Below are 22,348 nucleotides of genomic sequence, written 5' to 3'. Positions count from 1 at the left end.
CGAGAAGACGCTTGCAGTGTGTTTTAGCTCATTACTTAACATCTTATTGTTCACGACGCTCCTTGACGCCACGCTCCGCTTTCAGTGTGGTTGTACCCTTAGTGAAACGCATGTAAAGTACTACTCTTGTCCAAGCACTTGTCCTGGGTTGTCCATAACCATGGCATATGGTTGGTAACAATGCTTGCAGCTTTGTGAAACAGGCCTCAGTTGGTTTTTTACTAACCAGTTGATTTTGTGAGGTTAGTAAAATCACTAAAATTAAATTATTAAAAAAAATTGATGAATGGCCGACGGCTAATTTAAGTGATATTGTGATTAAAATAACATACTAAATCGATTGCAACCAAAATTTTTATGACAGGTATGGTGGCTCACAGTCTTGACTTTTGCCCGTTTTTCCTATGATTTGTTCTCGTTGCATTAAAATCTTTTAATCTACAAATCACCATCAAACTTCAAGTTGACACGTTTCTGCAACCGGGCCTCATAGCCTCAAATAATAAAAAGGTTATTACTCACCGGTGGAGGTACTACTTTGCAGATCCCAAATTGCTCAGCTAGTGGCCTGACAGAATTAATGTAGGCTATTGGATCCGAGAATTCATCTTTCGTGGGATGAAATGTCGGCGCTTCAATAGGTTTAATGAAACTGGAAGGATTCTCAGGAGGATTCAAGTCAGGAACCTGGTTCTGGGCCTTCAAACAATACTCAACGCACGTTCTCGCAAAAAATGCTCTGGAATCACCTTTCTCCATAATTATTGTAGGTGAAAAATAACAATTTCTTGATTATGATAACGCATCAAAACGATCGACGTTCATTGACGGAGACCGGGTGTTTGTGAATTTGGTACTGAAAAAACAACACAACTTGTGCAATAATGTTCAGAGTCGAAGACGGGTATTTAGCCTCAAGATCTCGAAATATTCAAGTAAAAGTCTAACACTGATATGAAAAATACAAATGAATTTCAAAATACAATGGATAAAATTCATCTTTGCAATGCAAAAGCAAAAAACCGAAAACAGGAAATCACTGGTTGCAACTGTTGCATTGTGAAATAATAGAGCCTGGGCCAAGCTAATTCCGAGAAAAACACTCAGTTTACACACGTTGACCAACGATGCAACAAAATAATTGTAAAATAAATAAACGTTTTCTATGGAACCTTGTTTTTTATCATTAGTTCTATTGTATGATTATTTAAAGATTTGATTCATGCGAAATATAATTAGAATCTATTGATCAAATACAACATTTCTTCCAGTTCTCAAATAAATAAACTTTATTTCCACTTCCAGTGCACTACGACGACGCATTCCAGCTGATTCCAGCAGAAAGGTCACGGTAAAACATAACCTTAAAAAGCTTAAGAAAGTAAACAAACTGCAACTGTATTTCTGCAGGATACATAACCTAAGAATTTAAAAAAAATTATACAGTTAATGAGTCAAAAAATAACATTAAAAACTATTTGAAACATTGAAACAGTCTCATCAAGTATGGGAATAAGAAAACTATATAGCGTAGTAAATTTAATCATTGTTTTAGTTCTAAAAGCAATGTTTCTAACGCCTTATATCGTTCAATACTGTGCCGGTAGCCTACTCTGTGTATGTAAATAATTATTAGTATTGAATATTTTTAGTGACATAAGGAAGCTTCCATATTATTCGACGATCTTATTAGCCAGTGATTCCATTTCTTAAGAGTTCCTACTGTAATTTTCGTTATCCTCAGATAATCAATTTTATGACATTGATTTTCAATGAAACTCGGAATTAATACTAACACACCTTCCAATATAACATACTAACCAATAAATCAGGTTCATGAGCATTGAATAATGCGATGTAAAGGGTCTCAATTTAAAACATTCAACACTAATAGGATAAGGTTTCAAACAATTTTTTAGATGCCATAAGGTGCCTGGATGACAGAGCATCATGAGAATAAAACCCAAGTCCTGGCTCACAGATAGAGCATATAATCCATAATGACAACTTTGAAGATAATGTAGACATCTTCTAGTTCACCCTTGAAGCAATAAATCAAGCTCTGTTGGTCAAAGATGAAGTATTAATATTTTAAACTGATAACTTAGCAACAGCCAAATTTATTAGAGAAAGTTTATCCTAAAAGCAACTGGAACTAAAATATTAGTTCGTGTTCCTATGCCAATTTTACCCAGGCAATACAATTATTGTTATTTGCAAATACCATAGACTTATTTCTCACTTGGTATCATATATTTGTATTTGTAATTGAAATATTTATATAAATGACATCCATATCCAATCTCTCTACAGAAATCCTCACTTCATTAACTACAACTTATAATGTTTTCTATTTTTTCTAAATTTTTTAATATTCATTTGAAATATTAGGTATCAATGTGTTGATACAAAAACGGTTATGTATCAAACTATGGTTTGATAATGAATTCGTTAATATTATTGTTTACGAAATTATTTAAATGATTACATAAATGGTAATTTGTCAATTTGAAATGAAAAAATATTTGGATGAAGAATGAATGAACTTTTAATCCATCAACAATAGTTCATCAATCATTGGTTTTGAATACATTAAGACTCAAGGTTAGTCGATTTCTATTTTTTTTTATAAGTGAATAATTTTGATTTTGAGCATGCCCTTATCAGCTCAACCCTTTTGAAACTTCAATACAATCCTAACTATATAATAATAATATTTTTTCAATTTTTTGATTCTTTTGAAACTGAAATATTTCAGTTATCATCATTATGAGTTATACAGTATTATTGAGTAATTAGCTATTTTTTTCTTTTATTGTTTAATTCATGCTAGTCCTCTGTAAATTTTCAAATTATTTTGATTTCTTAGTTCATTTAGAATTTATCAATAATAAAATAAATTATTGATGAATTTTTTTCTAATTAAACGAAAAGTCAGTCTCAATTTTAAGATCTTTTAATACTGGAATCTATATTTATTATACTGTATCATGCAATTGATTTCATCTTTGGAATTTCCCAAATGATAATAAAAGATCACTCCATTAATCAATCATTTGCTTCTCATTATATTATTTTCGAAAATATATCATTGAATTCATTTTAACAAAAATTACCTTCTCATATTATCAATCAGCATGATAATGAGATATGGAATCACTTTTATATTTTCCTAAATTATTTTTCTTAATTGGTCAAACAAACTTTTAAGAATAGCCTAATATTTAATTCTTTTGATGTGAAATTAATGCATGTTTAAAATGTTTTGTTTTTAATTATACATTTTTAAATTTATAGTTTTTCATGTTCTATTTCCACATAAAGTCATACCTATCACAATTTATTTATTTATTTTACTATCTCGAGATATTTCATTACTGATATTTTACGAATACCCATTAAAAATTTGATTGAAATGATGAACATTCATTACATTTAAAAAATTTATAATTCTGTAATTAACGGATGTATATATAACTTTATGAACCTAATTAAATTTTCATTTTTCTAATTTTCGTTTATATGGACAGGATTGGCAAGAGTTACTTTAGTTGAAAAGTCAATAAATTATGTAGGAAGATGATAATTCAAAGTTTTTTATCTTTCAACAGGAACGATGTTCATCTCATCAAACATTTCTGGAGATACATGTAGATTATTATAGAGATGCCACGAGCTATTCAATGCAATAAAGAGCAGCTCTACTTCCCAAGTGGAGATGTGGATCAGTGGATGTGGTATGAGATATCTGGTATTAATATTTTCAGTTCTCTAAACAGGTTAGAATTCACTAACACTTCCCTATTCTAACATAGATAGCGGCTAGGGCTGGGATGTTTATGGTGGTTACTATTATGACAGTTCATGCTGACCCTTTCGGCAGTGCCATGTTCAATACGGTTGGTTTTGAGTCCAATGGGTGCTTTCAAGTTAGAGTATTAGTTAATAAAATCTTAGTTAATAAGATGATAGTTTTGAATTGCAATAAGATCTGTTCACTCAAATTACCTCCAGCCATTGCTGGTTGGTACAAGAAAGGGGGGATCAAAACTACCCTTTGATAGTTTTGGCGCTAAATTCATCACTAATCTAAGGTAATGAGTTGATAGTTTTGAGTTGTAATAAGATGTGTTCACTCAAATTACCTCCAGCCTCTGCTGGTTGGTACAAGAAAGCGGGGATCAAAACTATCCTTCGATAGTTTTGGGGCTGAATTCATCACTAATCTGAGGTAATAAGTTGATAGTTTTAAGTTGCAATAAGATGTGTTCACTCAAATCACCTCCAGCCTTTGGTGGTTGGTACAAGAAAGAGGGGATCAAAACTATCCTTTGATAGTTTTGGGGCTGAATTTATCACTAATCTTAGTTAATAAGTTGATAGTTTTCAGTTGCAATAAGATGTGTTCACTCATATTACCTCCAGCCTTTGCTGGTTGGTACATGAAAGGGGGGATCAAAACCATCCTTTGATAGTTTTGGGGCTGAATTCATCACTAATCTTAGTTAATAAGTTGATAGTTTTAAGTTGCAATAAGATGTGTTCACTCAAATTACCTCCAGCATCTGCTGGTTGGGGATCAAAACTATCCTTTGATAGTGTTGAGGCTGAATTTATCACTAATCTTAGTTAATGAGTTGATAGTTTCAAGTTGCAATAAGATGTGTTCACTCAAATCACCTCCAGCCTTTAGTGGTTGGTACAAGAAAGAGGGGATCAAAACTATCCTTTGATAGTTTTGGGGCTGAATTCATCACTAATCTTAGTTAATAAGTTGATAGTTTTAAGTTGCAATAAGATATGTTTACTCAAATTACCTTCAGCATCTGCTGGTTGGGGATCAAAACTATCCTTTGATAGTGTTGAGGCTGAATTTATCACTAATCTTAGTTAATAAGTTGATAGTTTTAAGTTGCAATAAGATGTGTTCACTCAAATCACCTCCAGCCTTTGGTGGTTGGTACAAGAAAGAGGGGATCAAAACTATCCTTTGATAGTTTTGGGGCTGAATTTATCACTAATCTTAGTTAATGAGTTGATAGTTTCAAGTTGCAATAAGATTTGTTGACTCAAATCACCTCCAGCCTTTAGTGGTTGGTACAAGAAATGGGGGATCAAAACTATCACTTGATAGTTTTTGGGGCTCAATTTATCACTAATCATAGTTATAAGTTGATAGTTTTAAGTTGCAATAAGATGTGTTCACTCAAATTACCTCCAGCCTTTCCTGGTTGGTAGTGGGAAGGGGGGATCAAAACTATCCTTTGATAGTTTCGGGGCTTGATTTATCACTAATCTTAGTTAATAAGTTGATAGTTTCAAGTTGCAATGAGATGTGTTCACTCAAATCACCTCCAGCCTTTGGTGGTTGGTACAAGAAAGAGGGGATCAAAACTATCCTTTGATAGTTTTGGTGCTGAATTTATCACTAATCTTAGTTAATAAGTTGATAGTTTCAAGTTGTAATAAGATGTGTTCACTCAAATGACCTCCAGCCTTTAGTGGTTGGTACAAGAAAGAGGGGATCAAAACTATCCTTTGATAGTTTTGGGGCTGAATTCATCACTAATCTTAGTTAATAAGTTGATAGTTTTGAGTTGCAATAAGATGTGTTCACTCAAATTACCTCCAGCCTTTGCTGGTTGGTACAAGAAATGGGGGATCAAAACTATCCCTTGATAGTTTTTGGGGCTCAATTTATCACTAATCATAGTTATAAGTTGATAGTTTTAAGTTGTCATAAGATGTGTTCACTCAAATTACCTCCAGCCTTTGCTGGTTGGTATGGGAAAGAGGGGAGCAAACTATCCTTTGATAGTTTTGGGAATAAATTTCACCAAACTTAGATAAGTGGATGTTTGAATTATCTTTGTCTTGAATTATAATAATGGAATTTAAAATCTATGTTTACAATTAAGACTGGAGTTAGTTTGGTATAGCCTCTAGCCTTTGCTAATTGGCGAGGTGAGAGAAAGTATAGTCTCTTGCCTTTGCTAGTTGGCAGGGGACTAGAGATCAACGCTCTCTTGTGATAGCTTGGAGTTCAACTCATTCCAACCTAATTTCAAGTCTTTATTTGCATGCAATTTAGTTGGTAGGTGACACTATCCCATCGGTAAAAAAAGTGCACACATTATTTTGCATCGATGAGGGTGGATCACCCTTGGAGATGCTGGAAAGTGGAGATATTCTTGTGAAATTCAAGAGTTCTCTACTACTCTAAGAGTATCATTGAGAGTATGAAACTCTCGGATACTTTAGAGTACAAACATTCACCCCTACGCAGTGCCTTAGTTTGGTTCAGTGACAATTTTCCAATCTCAGGCAATTGAGCTCAGGTTGCATTCATGTGGCAATCCATTGTCTGCTGTCTGTGGCTGTCCACCTATTGAACAAGTTAAACAGTATAGGTATCTGGGTGTTGTATTCGATCATAAGCTGAGCTGGGGGGCTCATGTGCAGTACCTTAGGCAGCGGCTGCGAAAGCTGAACTACGCATTTGGTCAGCTAGGGCAAGTCCTGGGTGCCGGTTACTGTAGGAACGTTTATCATGCTTATGTTCAGTCCCTGCTCGAATATGGCATCTTGGCGTGGGGGGTGCCTCATCCAATGTATTGCAGCCCCTTGCAGTTTCACAAAGTTCACTCATTAAAACGCTTCTTTTGAAAAATAACAGATACCCTACTCATTTGTTGTTCCTCGAATCTCCAGTTTTGAACATTAAACAGCTCTTCATTAAAAACCTTTTAATTTTTATTAAAAAAAAACAATTCCCTATTCACAGAAATTCAGCATAATTATCCTACCAGAAATAGATTAAATATTAACATCCAAATCCCTCGTCTCGAAAACTCAATGCAATTATCAAACTGTTTCCATTTGGCCCATTGGCTTTATCGTAATGCTCCTCCAGAAATTCTATGAATTGGTGAGGGGTGTAGCATCGCCATCTATAAGCGTGGAGTGAGCAGGTGGCTTCTCAGTATTGGCCCGGCGGCTGCAGAGGCTCTGTTGCAATCTCCTTATGTCTAGCTGTAATAGTCCTAATAGTTCGTCCTTACCTTTAATTGGGGTTGTTCAGTTTTTTCTTGTCCTTCAACCACAGATACTGTACTTTTTATTTATATTTTGATTGTATGATACCTTAAATGCCGCAAATTAATTTAATAATTTTTTTTCGTTCGTCACTTAGTTGAACCTTATTTTTTGCTTATAATTTTCAATTTCTTATTCTATTATTAAGTTTTTAGTTACTAGATTTTTTATTGTATCTAGTGTCATTAAAGTATAGTTATAATTTTTCTTATCGATTGTCAGAAGACTCCTCCATGCACACGGACTTGTCGTCCAAGCATGGAGTTATTCATTTACTTTTTACTTGTTTTTCATATTAATGTTACAAACTAATGTATCGTCTTTACTTTGTTTTTACATACTATGTAATGTATAAAGTTTTTGAATAAAATGAATTGAATTGAATCTGGGATTTGCAAGCTCCTGTGAACATATTGTATTGACGCTTGAAAATTATGGATATTCTTGAGAAATTCAAGGTTCTCTAATGAGTATTATTGAGAGTAAGAAACTCTTATTGATACTGTATTATACAAACATTCACTCCTGGTAGTTCAGGTAGTGTCTTTGTTTAGTTTAGTAATAAGTCCAAGTTGGTATTTGTAACTTTTTATCAACATTATATTGAACTTCTCTGTCTCTTAATTAGGTAGTTTCTTAGTTTAGTTTAGTAATAAGTCCAAGTTGGTATTTGTAATTTTTTATCAACATTATATTGAACTTCCCTGTTTCTTAAATATGTTCCAGGATCATCATGGCTTCTCTCCTCACCTGTACACATGTTTACAACTGTGTGCATGTGAATAGTCACTAATATTCAAAGTTTTTGTGAAATATTATAATATAATATTTTCAATATTATTCATTGTATTCAATTGCTCTGTGTCTTAAATATGTTTCAGATTCATTGCAGCATCTCTCCCCAAATGTATACACGTTCATAAATTAATAAAAACTTGTAGTACCCTTTATTAAAAACTTTAAAATAAAGCTTAATTAAAACTTTAATAGAGGGTACTACAAGTTTTTATTAATTTGAACAAAAGTAGCCCATATAAGTGAATTGATTTCACGATCATAAATATTTCTTCATGTATGCTCTGAGTCATCTATGTTTCATCTAGAACAAGTTGTATTTTTCATCAATATTATATTCAATATTGCGCTTTTTCTCAAGTATGTTTCCGGTTTTTCAGTGGCTCATCTTCTCAAACGCTGACAACTATCACTTTATTTTTATTGAGTGCATGCTTGGAATGTTGGATCTTGATAAGATGTGTTGTGGTTATTCCTTGCATAATGAATGTGTTCCTGAGGATGATGCGCATATAAGCGGTAGGCTTGTGCATGTGGGTATGTGTGGAAATGAGAGGCTTGATTGTTGAGGCTTGAATGTTTTGTTGGTTAGACCTATGTGCATCTTGGGTAGTACTTTTATCAGTGGCGGCTGGTGATTGGAAATACTGGGGGTTGCTGTTTTTACAACATAATCTTCATTAACTGGAAAATAACTGGTACCTTAATGATTAAAACAAATATTTATTCATTTTCTGATTCTATCTTTACAAAGCAATAAAAGCTCATCCAAACAAAGCATTCTCCAAGTGAAACCATGGCGTATGGCAGCTGAGAATTTTCAACTCTGATAAAGATGAACAATGTAATTTTTTACAAAATGATTGGACCTACTTGTTTTGTTTCGAAAATATCAAAGCAATTGAACATGATATTTATTATAATTTTATTTTATCATGATGATAAATTATTACATCATGCTATTGAGGCTGTTATAAAATTATAATATAGCCCCATCAAAAGATTATATACTCATGAGAGAGCAGATAGCAGACTTTCACATTCATCAGAATCTGGTACGGGGTAATTTCACATCTAGAGTGGTATGGACTGCTAGCACCTCAAGCGGATGGTTGCAGAAAAATTGCCACCACATTGGTCTTATGGGCTCGAGTAGAAAAATATATGACACTACTAATATACATAGTAATAGTGCGCGTACATGAGTTTGGTTGCAGGAGGATTGCATATATTCACTGTTCAGTTCTACCACAGCGTCTGATTTCGCATGAACTGTGTTCACGTTCTACAGTTTGCTGCTCTTATTATAGGATTATGATGAAATTGTGAAGCGAATATCAGTAATTGAGATAATAATAGACCTCACTTATAAATTCATATATTATCATCAAAATGAAGGGGGTTGTGCAACCATGCAACCTTAACACGAGCCGCCACTGACTTTTATGATATTCCTGATTACATATTCCATTCATCATCATATTTCATTGAGATTTTATTCAACAGTCATTTTAATCATTTATCTAAATACTTGACTCAGTTCTTTTCAGTCCTTGAGAATCATAGGAAAATGTTTGCTATTCCTCTCTGTTGCCTGCACTCTGCCTCAACCGTTCTTCTCCATGTCATCCGTGGGCGTTCTTGTCTCCGCGATCCCTTGGGGTTCCAGCTCAATTCAGCCTTCCCTATTGCACCATCTTCTTTCCTCAACGTATGCCCGATCCATTTCAACTTTCTTCTTTTCAACGCCTTTTGGACTGTTCATTGATTCGTTAACTGCCAGAAATTTTCATTGTTGATTACCTCTGGCCAGTAAATGCAAGTGATAGGACGTAGACATCTATTTAGGTGGACTGTCCACTGGAACCGACTTCGTCCGAACTAGCATAGGCCGAAAACTACCGAACTCGTCCCAACGATCCCCCAACAAAGAAAGCTATAGATGCTCGTCCATTGCAACAGGTTCATAGGCTACGTCCGTGCACGGCCGATCAAGTTTTCGATCCGAATTGAATGGGATTTTCCGGCTCTATCCGGCCGAAGTCGAGCTCAGACAACATCATCCTAACATTAAAAATATTTCACAGTCTTGTCTGTTTTTGTTTTTTGAACTTGTTCTGTTCTATAAAGTTTTAACTATGGACGATGAAAAGTTGATAAGTTTGGTTCAAGAGCATGTTCCATTGTGGGATATGCGTGACAAAAGATATCATCGTCGTGATGTTCAAAGGAATCTGTAGTCAAAGATTACTAAACAAATAGATCTGAAGGTAGGATTATATTGTAATGAATAACTTAATTTAGTGGATATTTGTTTATTCAATTTTCAAAATCTCAATATAATCATTGTTTATGAAAAATTATGGTGGCTATGATAGTAGTTAATTCAATATTTATTCAATATTCAATAGTTCAGCCAACTACTGAACTAGACTAACATAAACGGTTCCAATGGACAGCCATATTCGGCCGAATTAACGGCCTGCAGAATCGTTCGATGTAACGGCCGAACAGATCGGTTGAATACGGTTCCAGTGGACGGCTACCCTATGGAGGTCTGCAACTGTCCCACAATTCGCCCAGTGATCTACCATGTTTCACATCCATATAACAGCACTGACTTGACATTTGTATGAAGAATCCAAATTTTTGTTGCTCTGGATACATTAGCAATTGTTAATGAAACTATTTCTGTAAAATTGTTGTTTAATCACACTTATTTATTGTCAATATATTTTCAATTATATTATTTAGAAAAATATTAATTTTAAAAAGTAAAATGTTTAACATATCTTTATAATCTTCAATTGTAGTTCAATCACTCTTATTTATTGTCAATTAAATTTCAATCAATTATTTTATTTCGGAAAATTTTAATCGTTTAAGGTATCTATATAATCTTAGCTTTTCAGCAATATTTTTTTAGAAATATTTATTTCCATGTAGGTCTACAAAAATGTTGTACTTATGAATCGGAAAAACATCTCAAGAATTGAAATTGCTTATAAAAGTGTGGAGGAACGGATTGGTTATAAGGGGTGATATGGAGGCCAAGGATTATAATTGTATTTGTTTGAACATCATAATTAGTCTACATGTCCTCATCATTTCAGTTTGTAATTATTATTGTAATTCTACTTGAAACAAAACATGTTTCTATTTTATTGGTTTTTTTTATTGTAAAAATGTTGAAATATTTGTGAGTTCCCTCATTAAAAGATATCTATATTATTTCTGTTTTTCTGTTAAATTGTAATTCAATCATACCTATTAGCTTTCCATATAATTACAATCGTATGTAGATAAATGTTATTTTATTTAAGCGCTTAACGTCTCTATAAAATCTTAGTTTTATATATTTTGTGAAAAGTATCTCCAATTAGACCTACAAAGATCTCCTTCTTATGAATGAAAAAGATATAGTTCAAGAATTAAAATTGCTTATAAAAGAGTGGAGGATCAGATTGGCTAGAAGGGGTGATGTTGAGGCCAACTATTATAAGTATATCAATATTTGTCTTATTTTATCATTAATACATGTCCTCACAATTTTAATTTGTAATTATTATAATTATATAAATCATTATCAATGATAATTCTACTTAAAGCAATAAATTCTTTTTTTTCATTTAAAAAATTTTAAAATAGGTACTTTTTAATTTCTTTTTTAAAAGATAGCAATATTATTTCTGTATTTTGTTCAATTGTAAGTCAATCACACCAATTGGTTGTCGAAATAATCAACTATCAAGTATTTTAATAAAGAAAATTTAATTCTATATGACCGCTTAACATAATCTACATAATGTTAGTTTCTCAGTAATATTTTGTAAAAAGAATTTCAAGTAAGCCCACCAGTGTTATTTTGAATGGAATATGTATGTTATTATTGTTACAGTACATGAAAATAGCATAACATTGCTCAGAAAATTATGGTGGAACGTATTGGCTGTATAGGGTGTTGTAGAGGCCAACTATTTTATAATTATTGCATATTTGTTTCAAAATAAAAACATGTCCTCACAATTTCAAAAGTGATGTGATTTTTTTGCTCAAGTTGTTATTTATTTATTTTCAGAAATGCCTACTCCGCAGATACGAGTAAAGCCCGGGCTACACTTATCATGCAGTGTTTCGATCCTACCCATGTCTATTTATTTATTTATTCATTCGTGGACAGAATCACAAATCATATAAATCAATAGGATTAGGAAGGAACAACAGGCTTGGCCCAAATCTATTCCATTCCCAAATTTCGATAAATTAATAAAATGTCCAAAAAATAGGTTATGTTTCTACTGTCAAACGTTCAAGTTCAATTTTCGTCCAAAAATATATACAAGCTAAACATTTTGAATTTATAGGAATTAAAACACCAATACAATAATTAATACAGTGTATTAATACAATAATTACATTTTTCACAAAGAGAAAGGTCTGCTCAAGGATTATTTTCCTATTTAAGCTGACATACATGTGCTCGTCGAATAAAAGTTAGTCCATCAGTAGAAAACAATTCAACAGTAACTGGACTAATCCACTCTTTTATCAGATAAGGCCCAGAATATCTAGGCAACAATTTAGCAGTAATCTGATTACTAGCTTTACTAATGGGGTTCGATTTTAGAAAAACAATATCACCAGTTTTATATGGAATTGGATTTCTGTACATGTCAAACCTTTTTTTACTGGAATTGTGTGACTTCAATAAGTTGTGATAGGCCTCTTTCCAAATTTTATTTGTATCCATAACAAATTTTGATGGAAGGATATCATCAATTTTCCAAATATTATTGATTAGATTATTAACCTTATGACAGAACATGAGATCATGAGGAGAAAACTTGATATTGATAGAGCTTTAAGATGGCAATAATTTAAGTATTCATTGTTTTCCACGCAAATTCGATGGGTTCAAGTGGATAAATTATTTCAAAACAGATTGGCCTTGACATAATACAGCTTGAAGTTTAAAGCTAAAATTTATCTCCTTCTCTTTCTTCAATTATTTATTTGAAAATGAATACATCATCATAATGTTCACTTCTTGATTCACTATATTTGTGACTTGAGTAGGATCATGTTTATTATTATTCAATTATATGAACATTCAATTATATGTTCACCAATTGGTTGGTAACGACTGATCATATTTGTGGTGGTGGGACATATCACATCATGACGGAAATAAGTGGCATCTGCTCCATTCCAGGCCTTTGTCATCAAACGGTTGCAAAAATGTCGCCTTATTCCATATGAAATTAGCAGTTTACTTAATTAAATTGAATGAATATGATGTATACATTACCATAGCAAAATAATAGCGTAAGTAGATATCCCATGGTATAGGGCGTTTATGTCGCAACTTTTACTGTTATCTCAAACCGATTACTGTCGATTATTGTCGATTTTTACTGTTTTGGCCGGATGAGATGGTATGAACGGCACAATATGAGAGACTGCCAGCGTCACATAGCTTTATGGGAAAGAACTACGTGGACTATCGGCTTGAGATAACAGAGAAAGTTACGACATAAACACCCTATACCATGGGATATCTATTTATGTATGCTATTGTTTCCCTAAGACATTACTTATACATTGAAGAAATATCAAAAATGGTAAAAATATTATAACTACAGAGAAGTACGACTGTTCATGTCAACCTCTTTGCACTATAAAAACACTGAATTATTATTATCATTATAGTCCATGCAAATTCACTTCAGACTTAGAGAAATATGAGGCACAGATAAATGGAGGGAGATCAGCCAATTACAGTGATTAATAGAGTCATAGGTGGAAGCGCAGTTGCCAATTTGTCGTCAGTCATCTGCTTTCAGACAGGAAAATTCGCATGTGTAGCATGAGCACATGAACAGTCACTAGAAGTTGGAGAACGCTGGCCGCTTCAAAACGGCAACATCGCGCATCTGTATCTCTCCCACTGTATGCTTTCTCTGCTGCGCATGTCCATCCCAAGTCGGAAGTAAATTTGCACGGACTATAAATCATACTATTCTATTTGACATAGAACGTATGCTGATATCGAGGGCTGTGAAGTGTACCTTGGCCACTCTACTTCTACATTGCAATCACTCATTGCCATTGTATATCTTCATATCTTCACAGTCAGTTCTGGGTTTGCTACTCACTAACGACGCAAGTCGTTTCATGGATTTCATGAAAAATGAAAATCTCCCAGATATGGATAGAGGTTGACCTAACAAGTGTCGTACTATAATATGAGACGTTTCGCAACAATACAGGGTGTTATTCACTGAAACATAAAATCTTACCTCAACTCTCAGATCAGAAAAATCACTCATCTTCAAATGATTATAACTCAAGAATGTGAGTGAATTTCGTCAATGTGATGTCATATCATTGTTCCTCTCGTCAAGTACTATCATTCCTGAGAGTTTGAGCTATTTTAAATAAAGACCATTTTTGCAAAAATCCATGATGTATTCATGGATTTCATGAAAAATGCAAATCTCCCAGATTTGGATGATATTCGGGCTATGGATAGAGCTTGGCCTAACAAGTGTTGTGCTACAATATGAGACGTTTCGATACAATACAGGGTGAGTTATTCACTCAAACATAAAATCTTACCTCCACTTTCAGATCAGAAAAATCACTCATCTTCAAATGATTATAACTCAAGAGTGTGAGTGAATTTCGCCAATGTGATGACATATTAATGTTCCTTTCGTCAAGTTCTATCATTCGTTTTGAACTATTTTTGACCACATTACAGTCTAATTTTTGAATAATAGTTATCTAAAATTAGTTCTCACGTGTGGAGCGCTTTCAGATTTTTTAAAATATGATAATGAGTGTTGAAAATGGATTTTTTGAAATCCAAAAGCGCTCCATACGTGAGTACTATTTTTTACTATTATTCAAGACTGTAGTGTCGTCAAAAATAGTTCAAGACTAATAATTAGCTTACTCAAGAAACAAGAGATATGGGAGTGTCTATGGTAATGTGACCACGCCCCAAATTCAACGAGCAGTCTCATTGGATAATGACATGCATGTGACGTTCTGAAGGTGCTTGCTTCCTAATCAATGGACCAATGAGACAGCTCCTTGGCTTTGCAGGCGTGTGCTACTAATTCACCCACTCCGACATCAATTTCGTGTTATTGCCTTGAGAAAACGATTAGTATGCAATAACGTATTTATTCCAAGAACGCTTGAACTAGAAAATGTTAAATCTAATACACAGTATCAACTGGAATGACGGGAGTTTTGATAATGTTTCAAATGAACTGTTTCGCCGTTAAACTGGAAATTTCATTTGAAATTACTATTTTGAAAGTTTGACTCAAAAGTTACTTACCATTAGCAAACGAGTTGTTGAATACGTAATAAATTATTGCTGTCTGGGACGTTGGAAAATAATTGTTTTCCAAAACTCATGTATAAAATAACTTGAAATTCAATAATCAGAATGTTCTATTAACCTGATTTTTCCAAATCAATACAGAAATATATTGAGTTGTGGCTATTCATTTCGATTTCTATAATTTTTTCCTTCATCTAGTCATGCACTAATTCTAATTTATGGTCTAATCGAATTTTATATTTCAATTCAGCCCTGAAGGTTGAATTAAAATCCAGCTTGGATGTTTGGTTTCTATATTTCACGAATCAAGTTTGGTCATAAGTTTGTTAATATTGATTTTAATATGTTGATTCCTCTTTTCGAAATCTTAATAAGGTTCTACTGTTTTTACATCTGGTACTTGTATAATTGAATTCTAGAATCCAAAAAAGACACTTGATACTGTATTTGAAAAATTGAGATTCTTCGATTTATATAAGTGATATGCTATTCTACAATAGCATGATAAGAATCAGGAAATTGACAACATGCGCATATTTGAAGGCTGAAAGAAAACTTCAAGCTTTTCTAGAATCAGAAAACTAAGTAGAATAAGATAGGATAAAACTGATGTATAAAATTAGATTAGACCATAAATTAAAATTAGTGAACATTTATGTGATACACATTCAATGATGTTCAAGGTCGAAAAACAGCCATAACAAATAATTAAAATTAGAGTATAGAGGTTAAATTGTAAATGAAATTGTACTAATTGAAATTTGTTTCAATTGTGTTTTGCGATTTTGAATGGCAATATGCTCATATTATTCAAGATGTTCTTATAAAAGAACATAAGAGAATAAATAAATAATTGAAAAGCAGAAAGCTTGCATTTCAGAAAATGTTTGTGTTCTATAGTTTGGCAACGAACTGAAATTCTTTTTGTGTAGTTGAGAAGTTGATATTGTGGTAATTATTCATATTGAATGAAAATACTAAGAAATTGTCAAAAACCACAGATTTTATAGAAAGTTAGAAAGACCGGTTTCGGTTGTTACACCATTGTCAATCTCTGATAAACTTCCTCTGAGTTTATCACACAATAAAATGTGCTTTTGACAATTTCTTAATCTTTTTATTTAACTCAAATTCTATTTATATGGAATTATGTACAAAAATAATTGATATTTGCTATCACTACTATCAAATTATAATTATCACAACAGAGAAAAAACTTGAAATATCTACTACATTTACAATATTATAAGAATTTAGATAATATCAAGTAATTCGTAAATTACAATATGAGGATAATTATTATGAAATGGTAAATAACCAAATAATAAGAGAAACATACAATTCAACATTTAAAATTATATGTTGATAAAACGATGGTTGTGGCAAATGTCACAATAACAATAATTGGAAAGCTTATCTTATGGTATTACTAAATTACAATACTAATTGTACATACAACTAATTATGGTTTTTATTAAAAATAAACCTGGCTCGAATGAAATAATGCATAATAAAGAACTTGAAATTTAGTACCATAAATTTAGATAAAAAGATGACATACAACACTTGGCTGGAGGGGAAGGAGGAAAATTCAGTACATGATGAAGCGGCTATTTCCAATAAAAATAATGCGAAATTCTACTTTGAATATAGAATAGAATGTAAAAAACGTTCATTGAATAAATAAGCTACCTTAAACGAACCTCAAAGAGGCTGCTTGACAAGTATAAATGCTACTATACAAAACATGTAAATTCAAATATAAATATACATGTCAGTGAACTTTATTTTTACATGAATTTACTCAACAGTTAAAATTATCATGATATTGACTAAATTAATTGTTGGCTCAGCTGTTATAATGTATAGTCAACTGAACTTACATACAAAAAATAGAACGGAATGAATTACAACAATACAATACATTACATGAATTACATTATGCTACATCAAAAGTGTAATTATTCAACCAATTTTTTTAATTTCTTTTCAATATGCGCATATTAACAAACTCGACACAATTTAGATACAAAGATGGTATACAACACTTGGCTGGAGGGGAAGGGGAAATTTCAGTACATGAAGCTGCTTTTTCCAAAACTCCATGAATAATATGAACTATGAGCTTCATAAAAAATAAGCTATTGAGCAATACTAGTTTTACTGATGAAAAATACTAGTTGTTTCTAGGACTAGTACTACTTGTTTCTAGCATTGGCGATTCAGCTACAAAATTGAAACTAACAATGTAATGTAACTGTCAATTTGCCATGAATTTTGAACAATTTATAGACTACCGGTGACAAGTTTAGAAGCTGGACATATCTTTAGCAGATGAATTCCTGTCGAATGACAGGAAATTTCGGTTTATTGGAATTGAGGTTTAATCTTGTTTCATATCATAAACTTATTATATCGTCACTTATTCATTTAGCTTATTCACGAATTCAATTTGTAAGCAGGATGTGGAACGGCGGGTGTCATGTATGACAAATTCGTTTATTTCCACTTGGCATAACAATACATATATTTGATTTTTAACAAAATAAGAATAACATTTTACATAAAACAGTGAAAAAGAATTTGATTGAGTGGAATTCCCCCAATAAGACTATGCGTCTTGAGTTTGGGGGACACCACGCAGTATTATTCAATAAGTAGTATTTGTATGTATTATAAATTACAATATGTGTAATTCAAATTACAAAATAAGAAACATATAACAGTAGGTGAATAAGTGATACCGTCAACTGGGGTGACTTTGAACACTTTTTTTGTTGTATTGATCACAACTTTCTTAATTCTTCAACAATATTCATGATTTTTTCCAAAAAGTACCCGAATTTAGTGTAATTTATGATACATATAACATAAAAGCCACCAAAATTTTATTTTTTTCAAAATAGAGAAAAAGGTACTGTTCAATCTCACCCAGCAAAGGGGTGAGTTTGAACACATCATAAAATATGGATTATTAACCTGTGAAAACGAGCAAATGTTCAATCTACCACCTCTAAAACGTTATCCATAAGCAAGTAGCTTATGAATGAAGATGAATATCCAAATCACTACCTAAATAATTAGATAATTTGAAAAATTTACGGAAAATTGAAGAAAATTTATGATTTTTTAGATAGAAAAATTTGTTTGGACTATGAATCATTATAAAATTGAAAAATATATAGGGCCCAAGAGATACAAATTTATTATCAAATTATTAATTGATATTATAATTGTCAAATTAAACATTAAAAATAGTCCTGTCATTTTTTGGGGTTGGGAGCAATTTGGGGTTGGGATATCAGCCTGATGGACAATATTGATGAATCTTCAATGTCAGGCCAAAATAATGTTGTGCCAGCTGTAGAGCTGACACCACGAGTTTTTAGGAAGAAATTTCCAAAGAAATTTTATTTCAAATGTGTCTTAAAATTCACCAAACATCATCATTCATAGGTTAGAATTTCCGAGATTTTACACAAAATGTTGATCATGATTTATTCCACGAGAATCAATCAGAAAAGCCGTATTATCAAAAAGGCCTTCTCTGATTTATTCTGGTTGAATTAATCACTGTTAAAATTTAACCAGCTTTTGTGCAACCGGGTTAAACACAACAAAAGGCAACAGCTGGTCGCTGTTCAATCTCACCCCACAAACGACAGACATTGGAGAAAACGTTCATTGCGTAAAAAATAAAACTCTCAAAATTGTTTATTTACATATTCTGAAAGAAGAAGAAAAGCTTCATTCAAATATATCAGATTGATGTCCATGGCTTCTCTTGAAATATTGTCTGTATATTAAAGTTTCAAGGCAACTTGAAAAAGGACCAACTATTTGAAAGCATGAAATCGTGAAGGCAGTGGAATAGTCGACCTATCTGATATAATGATTGTGAAAATCGATTCTATGGGAAAAAATCGATTTTATACAACCAAGATCGACTCTATATGTTGAACAGTTTATCTGATATCGAACGAAAACGAAAGGCCTGATCTTGTGTTCAAACTCACCTCGCTGTTCAAAGCCACCCCGGTTGACGGTAACATAATAATTATAGTTTAGGGTGTACCTTGATTTCCGAGTGGGAGAGCAAGAGGACTCAAAACCGGCGATAATCCATTGTTTTATAAGACTGTATTATACTTTGAAATTCCAAATATATGAAAGTGAGGTATGGATGCATTGTAATACAGCAGTAGTTTTAATTTCTAACAAGATGATGCAGTCATGTGTCGTGGTCTTGGTGTACTCAAATCTTGGTTAGATTGATACCTTCCATTTTGTGTGTATTCTGTAGCTGAACGGTTGCTCATGAGTCATTACTGACAGATGTTTCCCTTGTTGATCATATTTTGTAAACAAAACTAGAACTTAATCTATTTCATTGTAATCAATTAAAATGGAAAACCATCAGGTGATTGGAGTAGTTTTAAATGCTTTGTAAAATATTTTAAATGTTATTGAATTATGTAATCATGCACCGTAAAATGGGGTGTATAGCAACAGGGGGGGGGGTGAATGACAACAAAACTTCAAAAATACTTTGTAGCTCTGTAACTTTTGATGTGTATGACAAACAGAGAGTATTTTTGTTCTAAAATGTAGTTCTCATTGTGCTTTAGCAGGGAAGTTATGTTTTGTTATGTTGCATCACTGTTCGAGATCGGAGCTGCCAATCACGTTGCTGAAGAAAATAATTGAAAAATTTCTTCCCTCCAAAACTTCTCCTGTAAGTACTCTAATATTATAGCTATGAACTTAAGATATTGCTTTATAGATTACCTTAACCATCCTACAAAGAATTATCAAATCATATTGCAGTTAAAAGTAATAGTTGTTTCATCAGAGCAATATGTTTTAGGTTAAGTCGTGATTTTTAAAAACCTGGGGTGAATAGCAACAGAATAATAGTGTTGCGATTCACCCCTTGGAAGAAACAGCTGATCAGGTTCTCTTCTTTTTAAAATATGAATCACGGTATGCTGTAGTAAATTGATCATATATTATAACAATATACTTAAGCAAGTATTTTAAGATTTTTTCTGTGTTTCAGGAATGATCTGGATAGAGTGACAACAAAAATGCCCTGTAAGTACGTAAGTGTGAAAAAATGTAAGACCTATGATGCTGTATCAATCGAAAAAGCTCTTAGTGAAGTGAAAGTTTTCGAAAAGTGGCAAAAAATATGGAATGGATCATACAGTTTTATATAGACATATGAAGAGGGGTGTAACAAAAAAGAAAGGTGGCCAAACAGCCTTGTCAGAAGCTGATGAGAATCTATTGGTCAGTCGCCTCCAAATCTGCAGTGACTGGGGATACCCAGTTGATTCACTGACTCTGCAACTCTTGATAAAAGATTTTCTTGATAGGCAAGGCAGAACAGTTTCCAAATTCAAAGATAATCTGCCTGGGCCTGATTTTGTAGATAGCTTTCTAAATCGACACAAAACAAATCTGTCAGCTCGTATGTGTCAAAATATTAAAAGGTCCAGGGCAGCTATAAATCCTGAAATCATTAACGAGTATTTTGATCATCTTGAAGCTGAATTAAAAGATGTTCCACCATGTAATATAATAAACTATGATGAAACCAATCTCACTGACGATCCAGGCTGGAAGGTGGTCATGGCTCGAAGAGGGACAAAGTATCCGGAAAGGGTAATGAATTCAACAAAATCTTCAATATCTGTCATGTTCGCAGCTGCTGGTGATGGGACCATTCTACCACCATACATTGTGTATAAAGCACAGCACATCTATGACAGCTGGAGAGAAGGGGGCCCACTGAACTCTAGATATAATCGAACAAAGTCAGGGTGGTTTGATTCACATTGTTTTCAAGATTGGGTTGAAACAATTGCTATCCCCTATTTGTCAAAACTTGGAGGAGTAAAAATATTGTTAGGTGATAACCTGGCCTCACACCTTTCCATAGATGCCATCAGACTATGCCAGGAACACAATATAAAATTCATTTTCCTTCCAGCCAACTCTACCCACCTCACCCAACCACTGGATGTGGCTTTTTTCCATCCCCTAAAACAAACTTGGCGATCCATTCTCTTGAAGTGGAAACAAGGCCCAGGGAGAGCAGAGTCTTCGTTGCAGAAGGATCGATTTCCACCCCTTCTGAAAGAGCTGTATGGGTCTTAGAAGATAATGTTATTGCAGGCTTCAAGAAATGTGGCATTGCTCCTCTGAAAAGGGAGAAAGTACTCGAGATGCTGCACTCATCTAGGGGCTCTATGGATGTGGAAGGTACAGGTAATGAAGCTGCTGCAGTGACCATGGATGCGACCTTCAAGAACTACATGGAAAAACTAAGAACATCGGACGCACCTACAACAAAGAAGAAAACAGTCAAAGTGGCAGTTCAACCCGGAAAGAGCATTGATGTTGCTGATTTTCAACCTGAGATACCTGCTGGCGATGATAATTCTTCAGCAGGACGTGAAAACAGTAGAAAAGGACAGAAAAAAGGAAGGAAGCATGACGAGCAATAAGAGTCATCCACAGAAGAAACTGAGTCAGAATCCTCCGAGGGAGATTTGCAAGAAAAATCATCCAATGAAAAAGATCTCTCAAAATTTTCTCTTGGGGATTATGCTGTTATAAAAGTGATGGGGAAGACTATAAACTCATTTCTTTTGTATGTGGTTAGGGTAATTGAATTCGATGAAGAGGGGTATATTGGAAAATTTTATAAGAAATCCACTCATGGATTGAAATTTTCTGAAACGGATGAGGAAGCCCTTTTCAAAGCTCCGGATGACGTTATTTGAAGGCTCCAGGAACCAAAACTCTGCTCATCCACAAGGTTCAAGGGTCAAATAACATTTGAAGATGATCTGGAAGGGTTATCTTTATATTAATCCATGTGATTTCGACGATTACAAGATTTTTTACGACTTACAATTCCAAAAAAATGTAATTTAACTTCATATTGATTTTTTATTTTCTCTTAAATTCAATATTGAACGAATACTGTGTGCTTTTATTCACCCCGTGTCGTTTCAAACATGAAAATCAGTGAATTCTTATGAGTATTGCTATTCACCCCAATTTGAGAGGTGAATTGCAACAGACATATTA

The 22,348-nt window shown here is 33.2% G+C and overlaps 1 protein-coding gene across 5 annotated transcripts in view; it reads right to left on the bottom strand.

The window, feature by feature from the left end:
* The window catches only part of LOC111050833 (lysine-specific demethylase lid), a 64,395-nt gene extending 63,152 nt beyond the window's left edge, over nucleotides 1-1,243 (bottom strand). For 2 of the 5 annotated variants that reach the window (XM_022337193.2, XM_022337194.2), the window contains exon 1: nucleotides 523-1,240. In XM_022337193.2, the coding sequence (XP_022192885.2) occupies nucleotides 523-759 (237 nt within the window). In that variant the 5' untranslated portion in view covers nucleotides 760-1,240. Of the gene's footprint in view, nucleotides 1-522 lie in introns of all 5 variants that reach the window. The other 3 variants (XM_022337195.2, XM_022337196.2, XM_039442317.1) reach the window with 2 other exon arrangements.
* Nucleotides 1,244-22,348: the final 21,105 nt, after the last annotated feature.

Source organism: Nilaparvata lugens, chromosome X, assembly GCF_014356525.2.
Source record: "Nilaparvata lugens isolate BPH chromosome X, ASM1435652v1, whole genome shotgun sequence".
NCBI classification, from domain to species: Eukaryota; Metazoa; Arthropoda; class Insecta; order Hemiptera; family Delphacidae; genus Nilaparvata; species Nilaparvata lugens.
This window is presented reverse-complemented; position numbering and strand designations above follow the sequence as displayed.